Source organism: Hylaeus volcanicus, chromosome 7 (assembly GCF_026283585.1).
Source record: "Hylaeus volcanicus isolate JK05 chromosome 7, UHH_iyHylVolc1.0_haploid, whole genome shotgun sequence".
Taxonomy (NCBI): domain Eukaryota; kingdom Metazoa; phylum Arthropoda; class Insecta; order Hymenoptera; family Colletidae; genus Hylaeus; species Hylaeus volcanicus.
The window spans coordinates 21880377-21896451 of NC_071982.1; the positions used below are offsets into that span (position 1 = coordinate 21880377).

General features: G+C 41.7%; 1 protein-coding gene and 2 long non-coding RNA genes across 5 annotated transcripts; 2 read left to right on the forward strand and 1 right to left on the reverse strand.

Moving 5' to 3' along the window:
• Positions 1-204: 204 nt before the first annotated feature.
• Positions 205-15962, reverse strand: LOC128879729 (receptor-type guanylate cyclase gcy-19). Of its 3 annotated transcripts, XM_054129145.1 has the most exons (15): positions 14899-15962; positions 13628-14161; positions 10456-10723; positions 7108-7205; positions 6171-6323; positions 2420-2545; positions 2031-2270; positions 1800-1928; positions 1556-1685; positions 1241-1363; positions 1080-1169; positions 891-1014; positions 590-808; positions 420-511; positions 205-351 (listed from the first exon to the last, which is right to left on the reverse strand). In XM_054129145.1, exons 2-15 carry the CDS (start codon positions 13645-13647, stop codon positions 211-213), a joined length of 1953 nt encoding a protein of 650 aa, XP_053985120.1. In that variant the 5' UTR covers positions 13648-14161; positions 14899-15962; the 3' UTR covers positions 205-210. The 3 variants fall into 3 exon arrangements, with proteins under 3 accessions (XP_053985120.1, XP_053985122.1, XP_053985121.1); XM_054129147.1 differs by lacking the exon at positions 13628-14161; XM_054129146.1 differs by lacking the exon at positions 14899-15962 and having other exon boundaries at positions 1800-1925; positions 13628-14130.
• LOC128879736 (uncharacterized) lies at positions 2555-6162 on the forward strand. The gene is made up of 5 exons (XR_008457688.1): positions 2555-3848; positions 4005-4220; positions 5050-5262; positions 5330-5542; positions 5681-6162. It is a non-coding gene; the product is annotated as an uncharacterized LOC128879736 (long non-coding RNA).
• On the forward strand, positions 6330-10561 carry LOC128879737 (uncharacterized). Its single transcript, XR_008457689.1, has 5 exons — positions 6330-7024; positions 7113-7259; positions 7316-10093; positions 10199-10361; positions 10431-10561. It is a non-coding gene; the product is annotated as an uncharacterized LOC128879737 (long non-coding RNA).
• Positions 15963-16075: the final 113 nt, after the last annotated feature.

Consider the following 16075-nt stretch of genomic DNA (forward strand, 5'->3'; position numbering starts at 1 on the left):
GTAGGTTGCAGAGTCTTGGGATTCGATGCTCGACTGTGACTGTGGAGGTGGTTTAACCGGGGTGATGTGAAGATTAGGATGGGAGAGTCGGTTCTTGCGACCCTGACTCGGTTTCTTCAGGTGATCGATAAGGTTGGGCTGCGAGAGACGAATGTAAGGAGTGGGTGGTCGGTTCAGGTACCAGAGGTCCCGTCGGGAGTACGGCTCGCATCAGAGAGTGCCCTCCTCTCTTAGACGACGTATGAAAACTGGTCGAACGTCCTCGAAGAACGTGGGTAGATCTAGCTCCGCTGCACGGGCGATTCCACCATCCTTGCACTCCAGCCAATAGGTATCCATCAGGCCTTTACCCTGCGAAACTGAATATTATTAGGGCACTTTGATAATAAAGTATTTTACATTGTTCTCTATGTCCAAACCTTGACGTCCACTAGACCACGATGCACTATTTTGAATCCTCCCACGGCGTCCAAAGCTTTCTTCATTTCCAGGCTAATGTGTATTCGCAGAGCTGTGTGCAACAAGAGTTTAATAATTAAGCGCGGAAGCTATTATACATTAAGAAACAATGAGATGCACAAGGAGGTACCTTCCCCAGTAGATTCCATACGACTGGCCGTGTTCACCGTGTCTCCAAAGAGACAGTAACGAGGCATCTTGCTTCCAACGATTCCAGCAACAACAGGCCCTGTGTGAGCGCCACTGCGGATTTGAAGTCGTTCCCCTGGTCTCTTGGGCACTTGAAACACTGACGATGCTGCCAGAAGATCGAGTGCCATCGTCGCTATCTCTGATACGTGTTTGTCGCCTGCAAGACAACGCACGATTAAACGCGTTTAAAAATGAAGTAGAAAAGTTAGTATAATACGAACGTAGACAAGAATGTCTACCGTTTCTAACTGGCAAGCCAGAGGCAACCATGTACGAGTCACCGATTGTTTCTACTTTGTACACGTCGTAGCACTCTATACGAGCATCGAAGAGCTTGTAGATGGAGTTCAGGAATGTAACAACCTGAAAGTATACGATGGTTTGAAGTAGGAATGGAGAATCATTAATTTTATAACGAAACTGTTTACTTCTAGGGGAGTGTTCTCTGCAGCGATCTCGGTGAATCCAACTATGTCACTGAAGTACACGGTCACTGCTTCATAGTATTCAGCTGGAACCTTTCAAATGGAAGCATAGTTAAAAGCTATCGATGTCAACAATGCAGATGCAAGAATCCTTGTCAAAGTACCTGTTGAGTTTGCTTCAATTGTTGAGCGACGCTAGGCGGTAACATTTGGAAGAGCAGCGTGTCGCTTTTCCCTTTTTCCTGTTTGAGTTCTCGCGCCTTTTGAGCCAAATTGGCAGCGTACATCTAAAAAAAGTATCGTTTAGTTTGTAACGGGGATTTTAATCGTTATTGTAATTGTTACAGATGCAAGCATTCAGACCAAAAAACGGAACAACGAGTCTTTTATTTTGCTATCAAGCCAGCACTGGAATTAAATTAGATGGAACAGAAGCTCTTTCTAGAACCTATAATCACGAATTGTTAGGTTTTACTTACTTGTATCGTGGCAACCGCGTTACGTACTAGTATTATAATAATAGGGGATACGACCAACACCAGGACGACTATAGCTATTCCAGCAACTTCCTTGTTGCTCGCGTCTTGCAAGGTTGAATTCACGTAGTTCCTGTGTTAAATTAGGACAACAATCACCGTTATCAAGTTTCTAATTTAATCTTTGATTTTGTGGGTGCATTCATGTTCATTGCAAGCATCAAATAGCTTCGCTATAAATGTTTACCTTATCATGTGACGTAATTCTCGCTGAAGTTTCCGTAGCTCGTCGACATAAGTCGCCATAGAATCGAAATAAGCGATCGCGTCATCCACGCTTGGCTCTCTCTTCTGGTTCTTCAAGATCTCGTTTCTCCTGGGACACATACATCTTTTAAATTAAACCTATCTATTCCATATCATGCATTTTACCGATCAGAGTTGTTATCTTCGTCTAATTTACGCGTTCTTTACCTACCTAGATTTTATTCTGCTATAATCTGGCATGGTACGAGTGAGTTCCGCATAAAAATGCTTAAGAGAAGGCACGTATGTAAGGGATCCTGTGAGAAGATCACGTCCTAGAGCTTCGTGGCGTACGTAGCTGACGTAATTATCCCCCACAAGGATTCCGCGTCCGAAGTAATTGATTCCGTACACGGAAGCAATACCCAGGCTCTCGATGCTTCTCAGTAAATTTTTAAAGGCTATCAAATACCTGAAATGGAAATTCATTGTACATATTAGATGGACATAGTCAAATATCGGAAACAATTTTCAAGATACAATTGGACGCGCCTAGTGAACTGCAACATTCTCAGCTTAGCAGGAAGACAATGGTAGAAATTATTTATTTATTTTCCTTACCTCCAAACGCCACTGTTATCCGTTTCTTTGATTTGATTTGTCAGGTGGTCCAGCATCGCCGCGTTTACGCTTGTATACCATGTCATCACTTCAGTTATGCTACTCTCTTCTGAACTTATCTTTTGCCTGGAAGAAGATGGAACTAAGAAGCTAATAGAAAGTATGTAAGGAAGTGTTTTTAACACTGGCAGTATAAGTGATCTGAAAGATCCCTTGAATCTTTGATTTTTTAACTCGCATAAAGTTAGTTGTTTTACATCGGTTGGTAACGCGTTCATTTACGGTTAACTCTACCAATGTCCATCACCCTCGGAAGGTAAGGACGCGACGTGGAGGTAACGCTATAGACGTTCCTGCGTGTTCAACTTTTACTGTTCGGTCGACGTTGACTGAAGGGGGGCATATCGATGATAATTTCATTGTTCCGAGCTCGCATTCGCCGATGGAGTTGATCGAGTTAACAGAAAATCGACCTAAACGTTGCATCACAGCTTTTAGTCAGAGACGCGATACTCGTAGAGCGAAAGAGAGGAAAGCCAGAAGCGGCGGAAAGAGGAAGGCGGGAAGAGGGGTCTAAAAATATTGTCTACTGCTCCAAATGGGCGGTCACGCGCTCATGTGTGACAACCTCATCTATTGCTCGTAAAGGTGATTCGATGGAGAAGGCCGAGAAGCGAGAGAGAAAAAAAAGTAATTCGCGCGTGTGTCACATCCTCGTTCTTTTTTGTTTCATGTTTCGTGTCGTATGCGTGCCTATCACCGTTTGCATTGATACGAACGATAGAATGACGTTTCACCCTTAATCGAATATTCTAATAATTCTACATAAGAGTAGACAATGTCACATAATTCTAAGTTTATTCTTCTTTGTGGAACCGATGTAATAGTTGCTGTAACTTCTGATAGTTCGATTACTTGTCATTGTACACGCCTTTGACATACAGAGGGCCCGCAAAACGAATATCATTAGGGCGCTAATTGAGCAAAGTGAAACGAGCCGTGATCATAGAGAAAGTTCCACCCTGGAACGTTGAAAATAATCACCTAGACGACTGCGATAATTAATTCCATTGAGGTCGAACGATCATGATTAATAGAACGCAGGGAATCGAATGGTGCTATTTGCTCTTGGATGAGTTCGAGTTAATACGTATATGTATGTAGGATCTATTCGTCTCTACTTATCGCCATCTTTGTCAGGGACGTGTAATGTTTTACGGATGGAAGACGAAGAGGATTGTTAGCGGCTTGTTACCGGTGCTCCCGCTGACAGAAACGCGTTCTATTGTCTGACAATCGGTCGTGTAATAGCCAACAGCCGAGAAACCGCTAGAACTCGTGTTCGATCGATGGAGAATTTCCTGAGAAACTGATCCCTCGGTCTAACGCTCTTTGGCGCGATGGAACTTCCATTCGCGGAATTCTGAAGGTAAGGTTAAGCAAATAGATCTGCCTAGAAATCGCGGCCATGTATGAGCTTGCAAAGTTGCTTCTACCAACTTGAAACAAAGTTACAAAGTTCCTCGAATTATGTTTTCCAAAATTCTTTTATATCGACGCCCTAAAGTACCTCATGTTTTCGCAGATTGTCAATCAAGCTTTCCCAGAGATTTTATAATACGAGTTGATTTCGAGGAGAGCTGGCCTGCACTGTCCGTACCGATACTTCATTGTCGTATCGATTTATCGGCTAAACGTGCTCCGTTACCGGGGTCGTATGTCGTTTTCAGTTCGGCCAAATGAAAAACGTGCCTCCTGCAAATATTCCCGATCGAGGCGTATTAATGTTGTTCCATCCTACGTATGTATCCGTGGATTCGTAACTGCATAACGATTACTAATTTTTCTTGTTTATCCACGAGCTTGATACTGTACCGCGAAGCTTCGTGCGAGCAACGAACCAAAAACAAATTTCGGGAATATTCCTGAGAGGCAATTTTCTATTCTTTCAACTGTTTTTATAGAGACGCGTAACATAGTTTCAATTCGACTTGATCTCAGGAAAAAGCGGGTCCTGGTCACGTATTTTTATAATCGATCGATATGAGAAGACGAATGCGACACGACACGGTGCTGTTATAAACGCTTGCGTCGTTTTGACGTCGTACAGAGTAGTTTCACAGAGTAGACCTAATCAAAAATATGCAAAATGCCATGTTTCAATCTAGTTACCAATCACTAACAATAAGTTTGATCTCTGTAAGAGTACTCTGCATTGTCATGTCTTTTGATTCTCCTTCACTAATTAGTCCCTTAAATACCCAACTGTAAATGGATGTTTGAAATGTTGTGTATTTTGTGTACATCAACAATTTGTATTCGATGCGTCGATATGCACTATTTGATATGCAAATATTTGTTCTATTTTTATCAACTATCGTTTTTCCCTTGTCCGTATACGAACGCAACATTAAAGACGACATATTTTTGCTTCTCCCGATGCGGCACCGACGACAGGCTACCTGATATTCCAATACTTTCTTCTATTTTTTCAACTTTCGTTTCTTCGTTGTTCGCGTACGCGAGCTATATTAACGACGACAGAGCTTGCATCGTGGCATTATTAAATTTTGTTAACTCTACACGATTTTATATATTTGTCTTTTAATCAAATATTCTCATTGTTACAGGAGGCGACGTCATAAAGGTTTTTGAAGAGGATTTCAAAGTTATCCACCGAAGAGTCTCAGGACTGTAAGAAATTAAGCGGATTTGTATAAAAGAGAGCATGCATAAACGCGAGTATCTGGAAGGAATAAAAACGTCGACCCTAATCGACTCGCATTTATTTTCCTACGGCTCCACAGAATCTGGAGAATTTTCCTCAAATAATTCCGTATACTGTACTATTGAATTGTATTATTTATTTTGTTCATTTTCCATTCGTCTACATTTATGTTATTTTTCCAGTGTTCACTTTATTTTTGATTTATCTAATCCCGATAACGCTTATGGCAATGGTAACATGATAATTGTACCTATTAATTTATCTATGTTATCTATAGAAAATGATGTTATGAAATCGTTGACATATGATAAAGCGATAAAAAAATATGAAAAAATACTGCATGATGCACGTTACGTGATTACAGCTATTAAATAGTACAGAAGATATTATAAAATGTAAGTATTGGTATTTAGTAATTGAATTTAATTGTCACTGGCATGTATGCTAATTTTGTTAATGACTGTATCTGATATCTGTAATAGTATTTGTAAACAATGTTTTTAATACGGGTTTCTCGTAAACTTTAATTATAGGCCTCCAAGAATGTAGATCCATCGATACGAATAAAAGTTCGGTTCGTCGAAACGTCGAGGAGGAAAGTTCTTGTCGCGTTGGCCAACAGGGAGAGGCTCGCGATAAAGTAGAATTCTCCACTTCGAGGCTGAATGAGAATTCAACAAGTGTCGGGTACGGAGGCTCGAGGGAATAGAGGCTTCTGGCGTAACTTTCCATACAAGGGAGTATTGCTTCTACAAAGGCAGCCATTAGAACTAATTCAATGTATAAACATATCCTACTGGAGGACTGCCACCCATATTTTTCTTTTTTTAAACGCGTAGTGCAGCCATCGACTGAGCCCATAATCTCGCACAACTTCAAAAGGGTGAAACGATCGCGTCGCGATTGTTACAGCAATCAAAGCGAAACCATCACATGGGGGATCTTCTGACGTCATAAACGCGTGGCCACGTGGACTCTGTTTGGAGTGAGAAGACCTCGAACATTCGTCGATCGATTTGTTACCTGAAATCCTCGAGGCGTGCTTGGAAGGCCTCTTTGCTGACTACGTCATAGGTTTGCGTCTTGCTCTCATCCCTCGGCACCGAGACCAGGGGCCACGTAGTCATATTGTGGAGAGCCTGATCGGTTATGGCGAACCTCTGCGTCAAGTTCGACCTTGAACAGGTGTAAAAGACCGTGGCTAATCAGTTAACTACGTCGATAATTGGCTGTGGTGACTTGTTTGTTCGTTTTAGTTCTCGTTTAACCGAGATCCAGTTTTTCTCTCCCTCAAGGATCGTGAAACTGTTCTCGTAACGAAAATTTCGTTGGGAATGGACTTTTTCATGGTTCTGTGGGAGAATTGAAGCGAAAGGGTCGGGTCAACGTGTCACGTTTCACTGATCATACGGTTTTAATTAACATCCTAAACCTTGAATTCGAGAGTATTGGATAATTGCAAGATAGCTCAAGCTTCAACGCGACTGTTAATAGTGTCACGCAGAAAGTTTTTTAAAGATTTATTTAAGGAAATCTAAATGGTTTTTATTAACAGCTTTGACTATATCGAAGAAATTAAGACTGCACGGAAGCACAAGCTTTTAAATTCCTGTTTGTTACGATGAGGATTAAGTAGATCTTCGTTTAGATCCTAAAGCTACTCCTGTATTCCATGACGCTATTGTTTTATTGAAATACAAGGAAAAGTGTATTACGTCGAGTGCGCCTTGATTAGAAGGCACCCTGTCGCTCATCTGTCTCTATTAGCCTGTAAAGGGTTCCTCTTCTTAGGAAGAGCTTCTGCTATCGAGTCACGTATGCCCAGAGATCAAGACGCTTCCAATACTCCCAGCAAACAGTGAAAGGAATAAACAATGGTATGTGACGCTGATCGCATCACGAAACCATACAGCGTGAAACTTTACGAAATTTATAGAAATGATAGCGCGGTTGGTATTACCTTAGGGTGTTCCCGTTGGTATAAATGAAGAATGCAACCTCGGATCTTTCAAGTTGCATCCTCGTCACTACTTTCCCCAAGTCGGTGGCAATTGTTACCTGGAAACAGTTGGAAATTCAATCGATATTGGACGAGTGAGAACATGCAACAAGGTGTTTATTATTAGTAAATTGTTTTAGAACCATTAACCATTGCTCGATGATTTCAGGAATCTCCTGTGAACAAGATGAAAACATGTAGTTTAACTTCTCGAAAGGATTTTGCTTGAGCGTTTCAAGTTACGTGGATCGAGGTTTTGCCAGTTAATGATGGGTGTTGTCCTCGATCGTACAGAAAGTAGATAGGATTAATCGTAAAGGACAAAGTGACAAGGGATAGAGTGACCGAATGCACCTGATTATACATCAAGTAATCGCTCGAAATTCCAAGTACCTGAATGGCCTTCTAGTATACTTGCAAGTCGATACTTTTGCGTTCCGTGCTCCTAAAGTATTCCGATAATTATAGATCGCCTATGCGACAACACACGAGAATACCGCGAAGGTGGGAGTATCTTATATTGCAGCTTTGTTTTTTTTATACAGAGTGACCCACTAGAAAGAAGCCATTCCAACACGGCTACTATTTTAGATAATAGGAAGTGGTGTTCATTATATTTAGACTGTTCGTTATCAGAATTGTAATGTTTGTAAGAGTTGAACATTTTAGAGAAGACTCCTGGCAATTTTTCTCATAGAGTTTCATTGCGAAGGGCGTGGCGGTGCATCAACGGGACCGGTATAAAACTCTCGACGTGCTTACAATCGACGAGGGAAGGAGGACGAGAGAGAAGCGCGTCCATTCTTTTCCGCCTTTTGCGGGTGCCACGCCAGCGTGCTCGTCAAACAAGTAACTCGAGATCGAGGGGTGGGTGAGGCTGTACTCGAGGCTACACCCCGTTCCGATGAATTTCGATCTCGACCACCGCCGCCACCCTCTGGGGGCTACGCGCGATGTCCACCGTGACGAACGAACCGAGACTACTTCATTCTAGATTGGAAATTTCTTCGACCGCGAGAAAGGGTGGAATTAAGGGACGTTAATCCTCTTTGCCTACCCATTCCCGCGAGTTACGCAACGATCAGCCCTTTGTTGACAAAACGTTAAGCTTCGACGACGATGGGGTGGACCCTCGAGACGTCGAGGATGCATTTATTGTATTTTATTATAGGATGTTGTAGAAAAACGCAGTGGAAATTTTATAGCTCTTTCCACTTATTTTTCCGCGAGGAATCATTCGCTGCTCGTTTGTACCACCATCACTGTATATCTCGAAAAGAATCATCGAAGCGCGTTGATTACGTTTCGTTTCAGTGCTTCTTCTATTAATTGAAAATCTAGCTGCGTTTTCAAGGATCGATCGTTCTTGACAACAATGCGATTCCGTGTGTAAAAAAAGCAAACATTCCAAAAGATTCAATGCGCGATGAAATAATAATGGTCTAGTCTTTGTCAATGATCAGCGTATCGTGCAATGATTGAATTGGTTACCGTCATTTACATGTACCTATCTCGATTCGAAATATCACCGTCGACGGCGCGTGATCAATAATTCCATACCGACCAGTAGCGAATTGAATCTTTCGCGTCTCTTTTTCTCTTTTCTTTTCGACACTGTCGTGTTTTGTCGCGGCATGTGTTAGGACAAGTGGGGATCGCGTCGAAAACACCATTAGCCTGTTTCTATTCCCCACGAGGACCGTATCCTATTTCAAAAAATACCATCGCGTCTCTTTGAATATTGTCACGCGAATTCCAGCGTGACAATATTCGTTACTATGCATCGTTTTAATTTAACAACGTTCGGTCCAACGGGCAGCCAGTGATCTCGATAACACCAGTAAACAGATTCATTGAAATTGGAGCACCTATAACAAAGCGCTTACGATCGATTGATCCATCGCGTCTGCGATTGTTGAATCTATTTCTGCATGCTTCGACCAACTATAGAGACGAATATCAGCGTGAAAACAAAATTTCCGAGGTTCGTATCGCCTGAAACGCGAACGTCAAACGCAATCGACTTTACAGGGTGTAAAATCGTTTCGCGTTTGTCCCCTCGTTATGCTGACAATAGAAATTTAACGTGTTCGTCGGTAGCATTAAAGAAGGTATTCGCGTGGAAAATGAAGACTCGAGGTCAACCACAAAAGGGCTGCTGCGATTCAAATTTAGCGATAATTTTCATCTATATACCGCGTTAGCGTAAGACCTTTCTTCTTTAAAAAAAAAACTACGTAAAAAATTGCTCACGAAGGGAAATAATGAAAGGACGTGCGTCGAATACGAAATTATTATCGCGTTCGACACATTTATTAGAATGATTATGTGTACTTGTGCTACTTGTGTTTGCATCGAGGTAAAATGTCACGTAGGATGAATGTACTGCTTGTTGATTCACACCCTTTTCGAGGAAACATTAATTTACGATCGATGCCTTCGATTTCTCTTCTTACAAAAGTATTCTTTAGTTTTTTTTTAAGAGACTCACCTCATAAACAAATGTTTAATTTGAAGAGTTCAATTCTTTCCCAAGGGAATCATTTTGTTATTATAGGTGAATGATGCGAATCAAAGGAGACAATTGTTGTAAATCGTAGACAGAAGTGATTCGTTACAATGATCTATGCTTTATGTGCGGGAACAATCGAAGAAATGGACGGCTTTGCGAGCAACCCATCAACCACGCTCGAACGAAAGAGTGCGTAGGTGTGGTGGATGTTTACTCATTCCTTCGTTACTGTTAGACGGCTTGTCGATCGATTGCCACTGAATTATACGAGTCCGACCTAATTATACTGCTCGTATAATTACGCGCCCGTAAGGAAAGAAATACATGACAGGAAGCGAGTCCGTCTGATCGTGAAAGGATCTTAAAGGATCCATTAAAGAGGGAACGAGTGCATTGTAGCTTGATGAACGATCCACATCGATTGAATGAAAAAAGGTACCTAATGGCTAATCATGCTCCAACACTTTATAGTATATAACTTTATAGTATAGTATATAGTATATCTATCTAGTATATTTTATTACTCTTTTTATGTTTCAGGTTTGACTGTTTATTATTCACGAGAACTTGATAGCTGGTTTTAATAGCATTTGAGATAATTTCATCAAGTTCTTGGCCCTGTTAATTAATTCGATTTTATGCGCTACCAGTATCGTTCAGAGAAGATACCTGTACTCTATATTGTGAAGCCTGTATACACCAAGTACGCAGTAGCCTCATACATGAAATCAATGAAATCATACTTGATACCTACATCTAAATTTCTTTCTAGATCCCAAAAACGTGTGACTTTTTACCTGTGTCTCGATGTCTGAGACCTCTTGCCGATAAATTAGGATGTCGTGGAGCGTATTGGCCGTCTGAACGATCAACGCAAGGATCGGTATGAATGGCAGCACCAGCATTTGCAGGAGCTGGATTCGACGTCCACGGCGATGAGCTGGATCGGTGGCACGTGCCCAGCAGGACTTCTTTCGGTGTGGCTTGGTCGCTGAAACATCATCCGACGAGAGACTCCTCACGGAGCTCACTTCCGCCACGCACGAGCCATTGCGCGGTGACATGCTGAAATAATTATATTTTTTCCTTGAATATTCGATTAGAAAACTTTTTACGTATTGATTTGATTGTGGACATAGGTATGTACGTGTTTATGGTAAAAATGTGTACAATCAGGCGAGAGTTGCGTGGATGAGCGTGCGCATGCATAAGTTACAAGCAGTGATGCATTGTACTTAAACTATGTTAGCCGTTTTACGTTTAAGTACATTAAGAGACTGTTTATGGCCAATTGCTAGGGGTCAGCATCTAAACGATGGAAAGTTCAATAACTTGTTATTTAACAAAAGTTTACGAGTAGTTGGACCACGACCAACGTACAGGTTCGATCGAGCCATTAATTTAATATTCAGAAATGTCACCCTGCCTGTGGTAAGCCTTCGTTTGCCCTGGTAGCATGCACTGACATTTCAACGTAGGACAATATTTAATCTCTCGAGCGCGAAAAGTTAGATAACAGAGCAGATTTGCAATCAGCAAGCCACGAATGTCATCGTGATCTTGTATATACACCGTCTTTGATACGCGAGCTTCTTATTCTATGCGTCGTGAAAGAAAATCAAACATCCAAGGATAGAATTGGACGACGTCTGCCAGTTGAATAGCACTTGATTGTCAGAAATATCGGTTCAGTCACAAATTAGTAAGCTCGTCCTGCTCGTGGCACGACTACCTAGCTAGACTGAGGGGAACCCCAGAAAAATCTTCGCAATCGCGATGACGTTTCTTTATTCCTGTCTTTGAGAAGCAACAGGCGATAGATCCTATCCAAGTTCACGCGAGAATCTTGCTCCAATTTGTCTGCCATGCTTGGTGCACCTCCTGACTCGATTAATTGGTACAATCGGAATGCAGACTTTGGTGGTGAACTTTCAAAGAGAGGAAAGACATATTTGCATCTGATTTTCATAAACTGTAATCATGTAAGTTGTCATGCTACGGATACGTGGTAACAGGCGATATTCAGTTCTCTGTCTGACAATACCCTCCTCTTTGAAATGAAATTCAGTTTCAATAGGAGGAAAGTTTTCACCCCCAACGCTATTGTATAACCTACGTTTACTCTAATTGCGCAAGACAATGGCGTTCCCCCGGTTCGTATAAACTTTGGAAAATAGAGAACGCTTCAAGATTTCCGCGGGTTCTAAATTTAGCTCCATTTTGTTACGAGCGAGCGTCCAAGACGCTGAAAGGTCTGGATGGTTAATGTCTTCTTCTCAAGAGGATCTGTCCATTTTATGAGGCGCGCTTGTTTACCAATACTTACTAGTGCGATCGAGTGGGTTCTAAATGTACGGGAACAGTCCTTTAAACGGTTCGAATGTCCCCGATCCATAGTGTGCTAAGTACCCCCGATGGAAACGGAGCAAAGCAAGGACAACAAACGTGGAGGTAAACGCGCATGGTAAAATGGGCGCGCGTACACTGCATTAACACGAATAGATGCGAGGGTATCACGCGATACGAACGTTGACATAGCCATGAATAAGCGTCTCAAGGGCTTTTGGAAATATCGAATTCGCGTATACAGATGTGTTTTGCGTGTTCCATGGCGAATTGTAAAAGATCCACTGCTTTTAGGGAGATCAGGTGAAAATGGCAAACCAAAGAAGACTCACGCCAGAAGACAAAGACACTAGGGAGCAGGAGAAAACCTAAGAGAACTCGGTGACTTGGACATTATAGATGTCAGAAGATATAAAAAGAAAAGGTGACGAGCCATGATTAATAAGAAACAAGTGTTTTTTTTAGAGAATGATACCAAACAGGCACATGTTTTTTTTGTTTAACCCCTGATTGTTGTTGTTTTGACCATCAGAATAATGCGACACGAACCGAGAGAGCACAGCAATTAACGAACCAGGGAAGCCAGGTGCAGCCTGTTCCTCCACTGTCCTATACTTGTCGCACGAACGCAAAGTGCCATTAGATTATGCACCGCTACTGTAGTGGTTTATTGTCGTGTTACTGCACATAACCCAAAGGGAATCGACGTCGTTGCGAGGAACTGCGTCACGATTCTGTCACGAACCGCACTTTCGTAATTGCGTGGGCCCTGTTACCTATCTCTCCCCAAAACATAATGGGTTTCAGTATATCCACAGGAAAACAGCAAAAATCTTAACGGTAGAAGAGGAAAAGAAATAGGAGGAGAATTAGTGTATTCAAAAGTAGACACTTGTTTTATTACGAAAGCAAAGGTTTTATCTTTTTGATGAAAAATAATGTCAGTAAAATTTTTGTTTCAGAATTAGAGAGCACGATCAATTTAAGAATATCTTCGATTCATACGCTAATCGCGCCGAAGAGACTTATCGAAGATCTAGCAAACCTAAAATCGTTTACTTTCGAGGTTCCCCACGTACCCTCGTATAACGACACCGTCCCTAAATGCTGAGCCACGTCATCACCACGAAACCACGAACTCTTCAAGGAAGAAGTAGGCACGAGTAATTTTTGGAAACACTTTAAATTAACAAGATTGATACCAGAACTCTTCTCTAGGTTCTAGAAGCTCTAAATAAACAAACAAACAACGACACGTCTAGGGCAAGAGGTGAACGGAATACCAGAGGTGAACTGAGCGAGATCGCAAAGTTAGGAAGTTGACGAGAACCTTCGAGAGGAGAGAAGAAAGAAGTACGGATCACGAGGTGTTTACTTTAATCCATCGTCTCGTATAAGCTGCGTAACAGCCGAAAAGTCATGAATCCCAGCGGCGTAGGTGCTCTGAAACGATGGTCGATAAAGCCACGAAAGAAGAAGCCCATCAGCGTGTGGCAACGGGTTTCTGAAAAGCTGAGAAGGCGAAAAAGCGCAACAGCGAACGACAGGTGTGCACGAATGCATCGATGCAGCCGATGGATCGTGCGTAGCCACGATATACCGCATGCAAACCGATATACTCACTCGTTTTGGATGGTGAGCATGACTGCAGGGGCCTGCACGGTGTCCACCCTCACCTCGCGCGATCTTTCGCGATTCGATGGATCCGACTTCGGGCCTGAATGGCTTAGGCACAACCAGGCGTATTATCTCATAGAGGAGGCTACTCTCTCTGTCCATTCAGTCTCGATATAAAGGTACGCGGGGGAAGGGGTTACCATAAAACCATCTCAATGGCGACACGGCTACAAATAATCTACCCGGCTGCAATCTTGCCTACCGTACGATGCGCCCGTCGTGTCTTACAAACGTGATGCAAAATACACTACTGAGATCGTATTTCTGATTTAGAAAAAAAACATGGAGAGATTGTCTCTTTATGTCCAACTAGAAAAATTCTACCGATAATATGTTAAGACAACCGTAATAGAGTTATGCATCCAACTCGTGTACTGGGTCAAACTCATTCCTTTAACATTCTAAACAATAGGTCATTAGGTCTATTCTATTAAATTTTCCAATATTAATTATAATTCCTATCATCAACAGTGTACTGTCCTGGAACAAATGCAATTTAAGTTCAGTCAACGCCTGCCTGTTCGCAAGGAAATTCAAGATCACGTGCATCGAACTGCCTCCGCACTAAAATGCCAGTTCTTCTAATGTTTCGGAAGAAAAAGTAATCGTGCTCGGTATGTACCTAGGAAAAGCTTCACGCCAAATCTATCTAAAGCAAATTTATAATTATTCCTGTACTATGTTTATACTTCCATTTACTCTACCTCTAGATTTTCAATCACAACGCTCAGTAATTTTTTCACGCGCCAACGATGGAGACTGGAAAGTGATTCTGGATCGTAACATGCAGAAGAACGTTTCTTCAATTTCAGCTTCAAATATTAAGCCACGTTCGCACATGTATAACGCGCGATGCATAACACATCCAAAGGAAGCGCCTCCTTGGTACACGATACCTTAAGTGGTTCAAACGTGTTCCACGTCGTGCACTGCACACGTGAGAACGTAGCTTAATGCTTACGTTAGTTGAACGCCGGATGAAGGGGATAATCTCAATTATCGATTACGTTGTAGAAATCGGGAAAATGCATGCGAGGTGAAGACGCGAACGAGGGGTGTTAATTAATATTGAAAAAGTCTCATGCCAGGGTAGCTTGCTAAATTTTCGACAAAGTCCGCCGTGTCGAGGAGACAAGACGAAATAATGGTCGTCGAATGCGGGTGACCACAAATAACCGACGTACACGTATACGTCAATAGAGGAAAATTGCTCTTACGCGTGTTTAAACGAGGACCACGAGAGACACGTGGTTGAAGTCACGAGAACGTTCCTCTCTCTCAATAATATTCCTCGTCTCCTTCGCCCTTTCTATCGTATCTTGTTTCCTTCTTTCGCTCACTTATGTCTTGCTTCTTATCTCTTATTCTTGATATATAGATCTATCACGCGCAGATTCACCGAACGATGTTTTAACGATTCTCCCTTTTGATCTCCGTCGATAATCTACAGAGTTGCTCGTTTCTCTCTTTTATTATCGTTCAACGGTATCACGCTTGGTACGTCTCGACATTAACGACGCTTCGATAAAAATATTCTGCCATTTAATTTTCGACGAGAATAGCTCGACAAAGTATTCCCTCTGTCCGCTTCTCCCTCAAGTTTTTGAAGTGATTTACAGGAGTAATGTTTCCTTTTCGGTACCTTAAATAAAATAGAACAAGCGCGATGGTAATTTACGCGGCTTGGGATCGAGAAAGTTGGCGAAGAAGGCAAAAGAGCAAACAGGTGTTCCCACATGGAATGCGCGGCCGCATACTGACGATGCGATCCAGGAACGTCCACGTTGATACGGGACAAACTCCTTCGATACCCAATGCGCATCCACGACAACCCTACCGAGACCACCGACGTACTCCAACCCTCTTCCCCATCCTTTTTTTTTTTTATATAAGATCAGAGGAAATTTTCTTGAGACGGGAATGAGGAATATTAATTTGAAACAACGTTTAAAAAGATGAGACTATAATTTGTCAATCTTGAACTGTAGAATTATTTGTAAAGAGTCTAGAACTTTGAGCATTAATGTATATTTAATATACATTAATTGTTGATACGAGGTATATTACAATCTTTGTTTCAAAAAATTAAGCATTATAAGCAAACAACCAACATTTCTCATGACGTCTTTTTATCAAGACTAAGCAGTTACTCTTGTGAACAATATGTACTCGATAGTAATCAAGATTTTGGTATGTTAAGTGTATAGATTGAGATCACGCGAACCATTTCCAAGAGTATCGTAACGTTTAATTCATGTCTTATAAAAAATGTACATAAATGAATCTAACAGGATACAAAATTGTGATTAAATGTAACGACGGATTATTTCTGTAAAATTTAATCGCAAACATAACTGTGGATTCGTATACTCAAAAATTTTACGCGCGTAATAT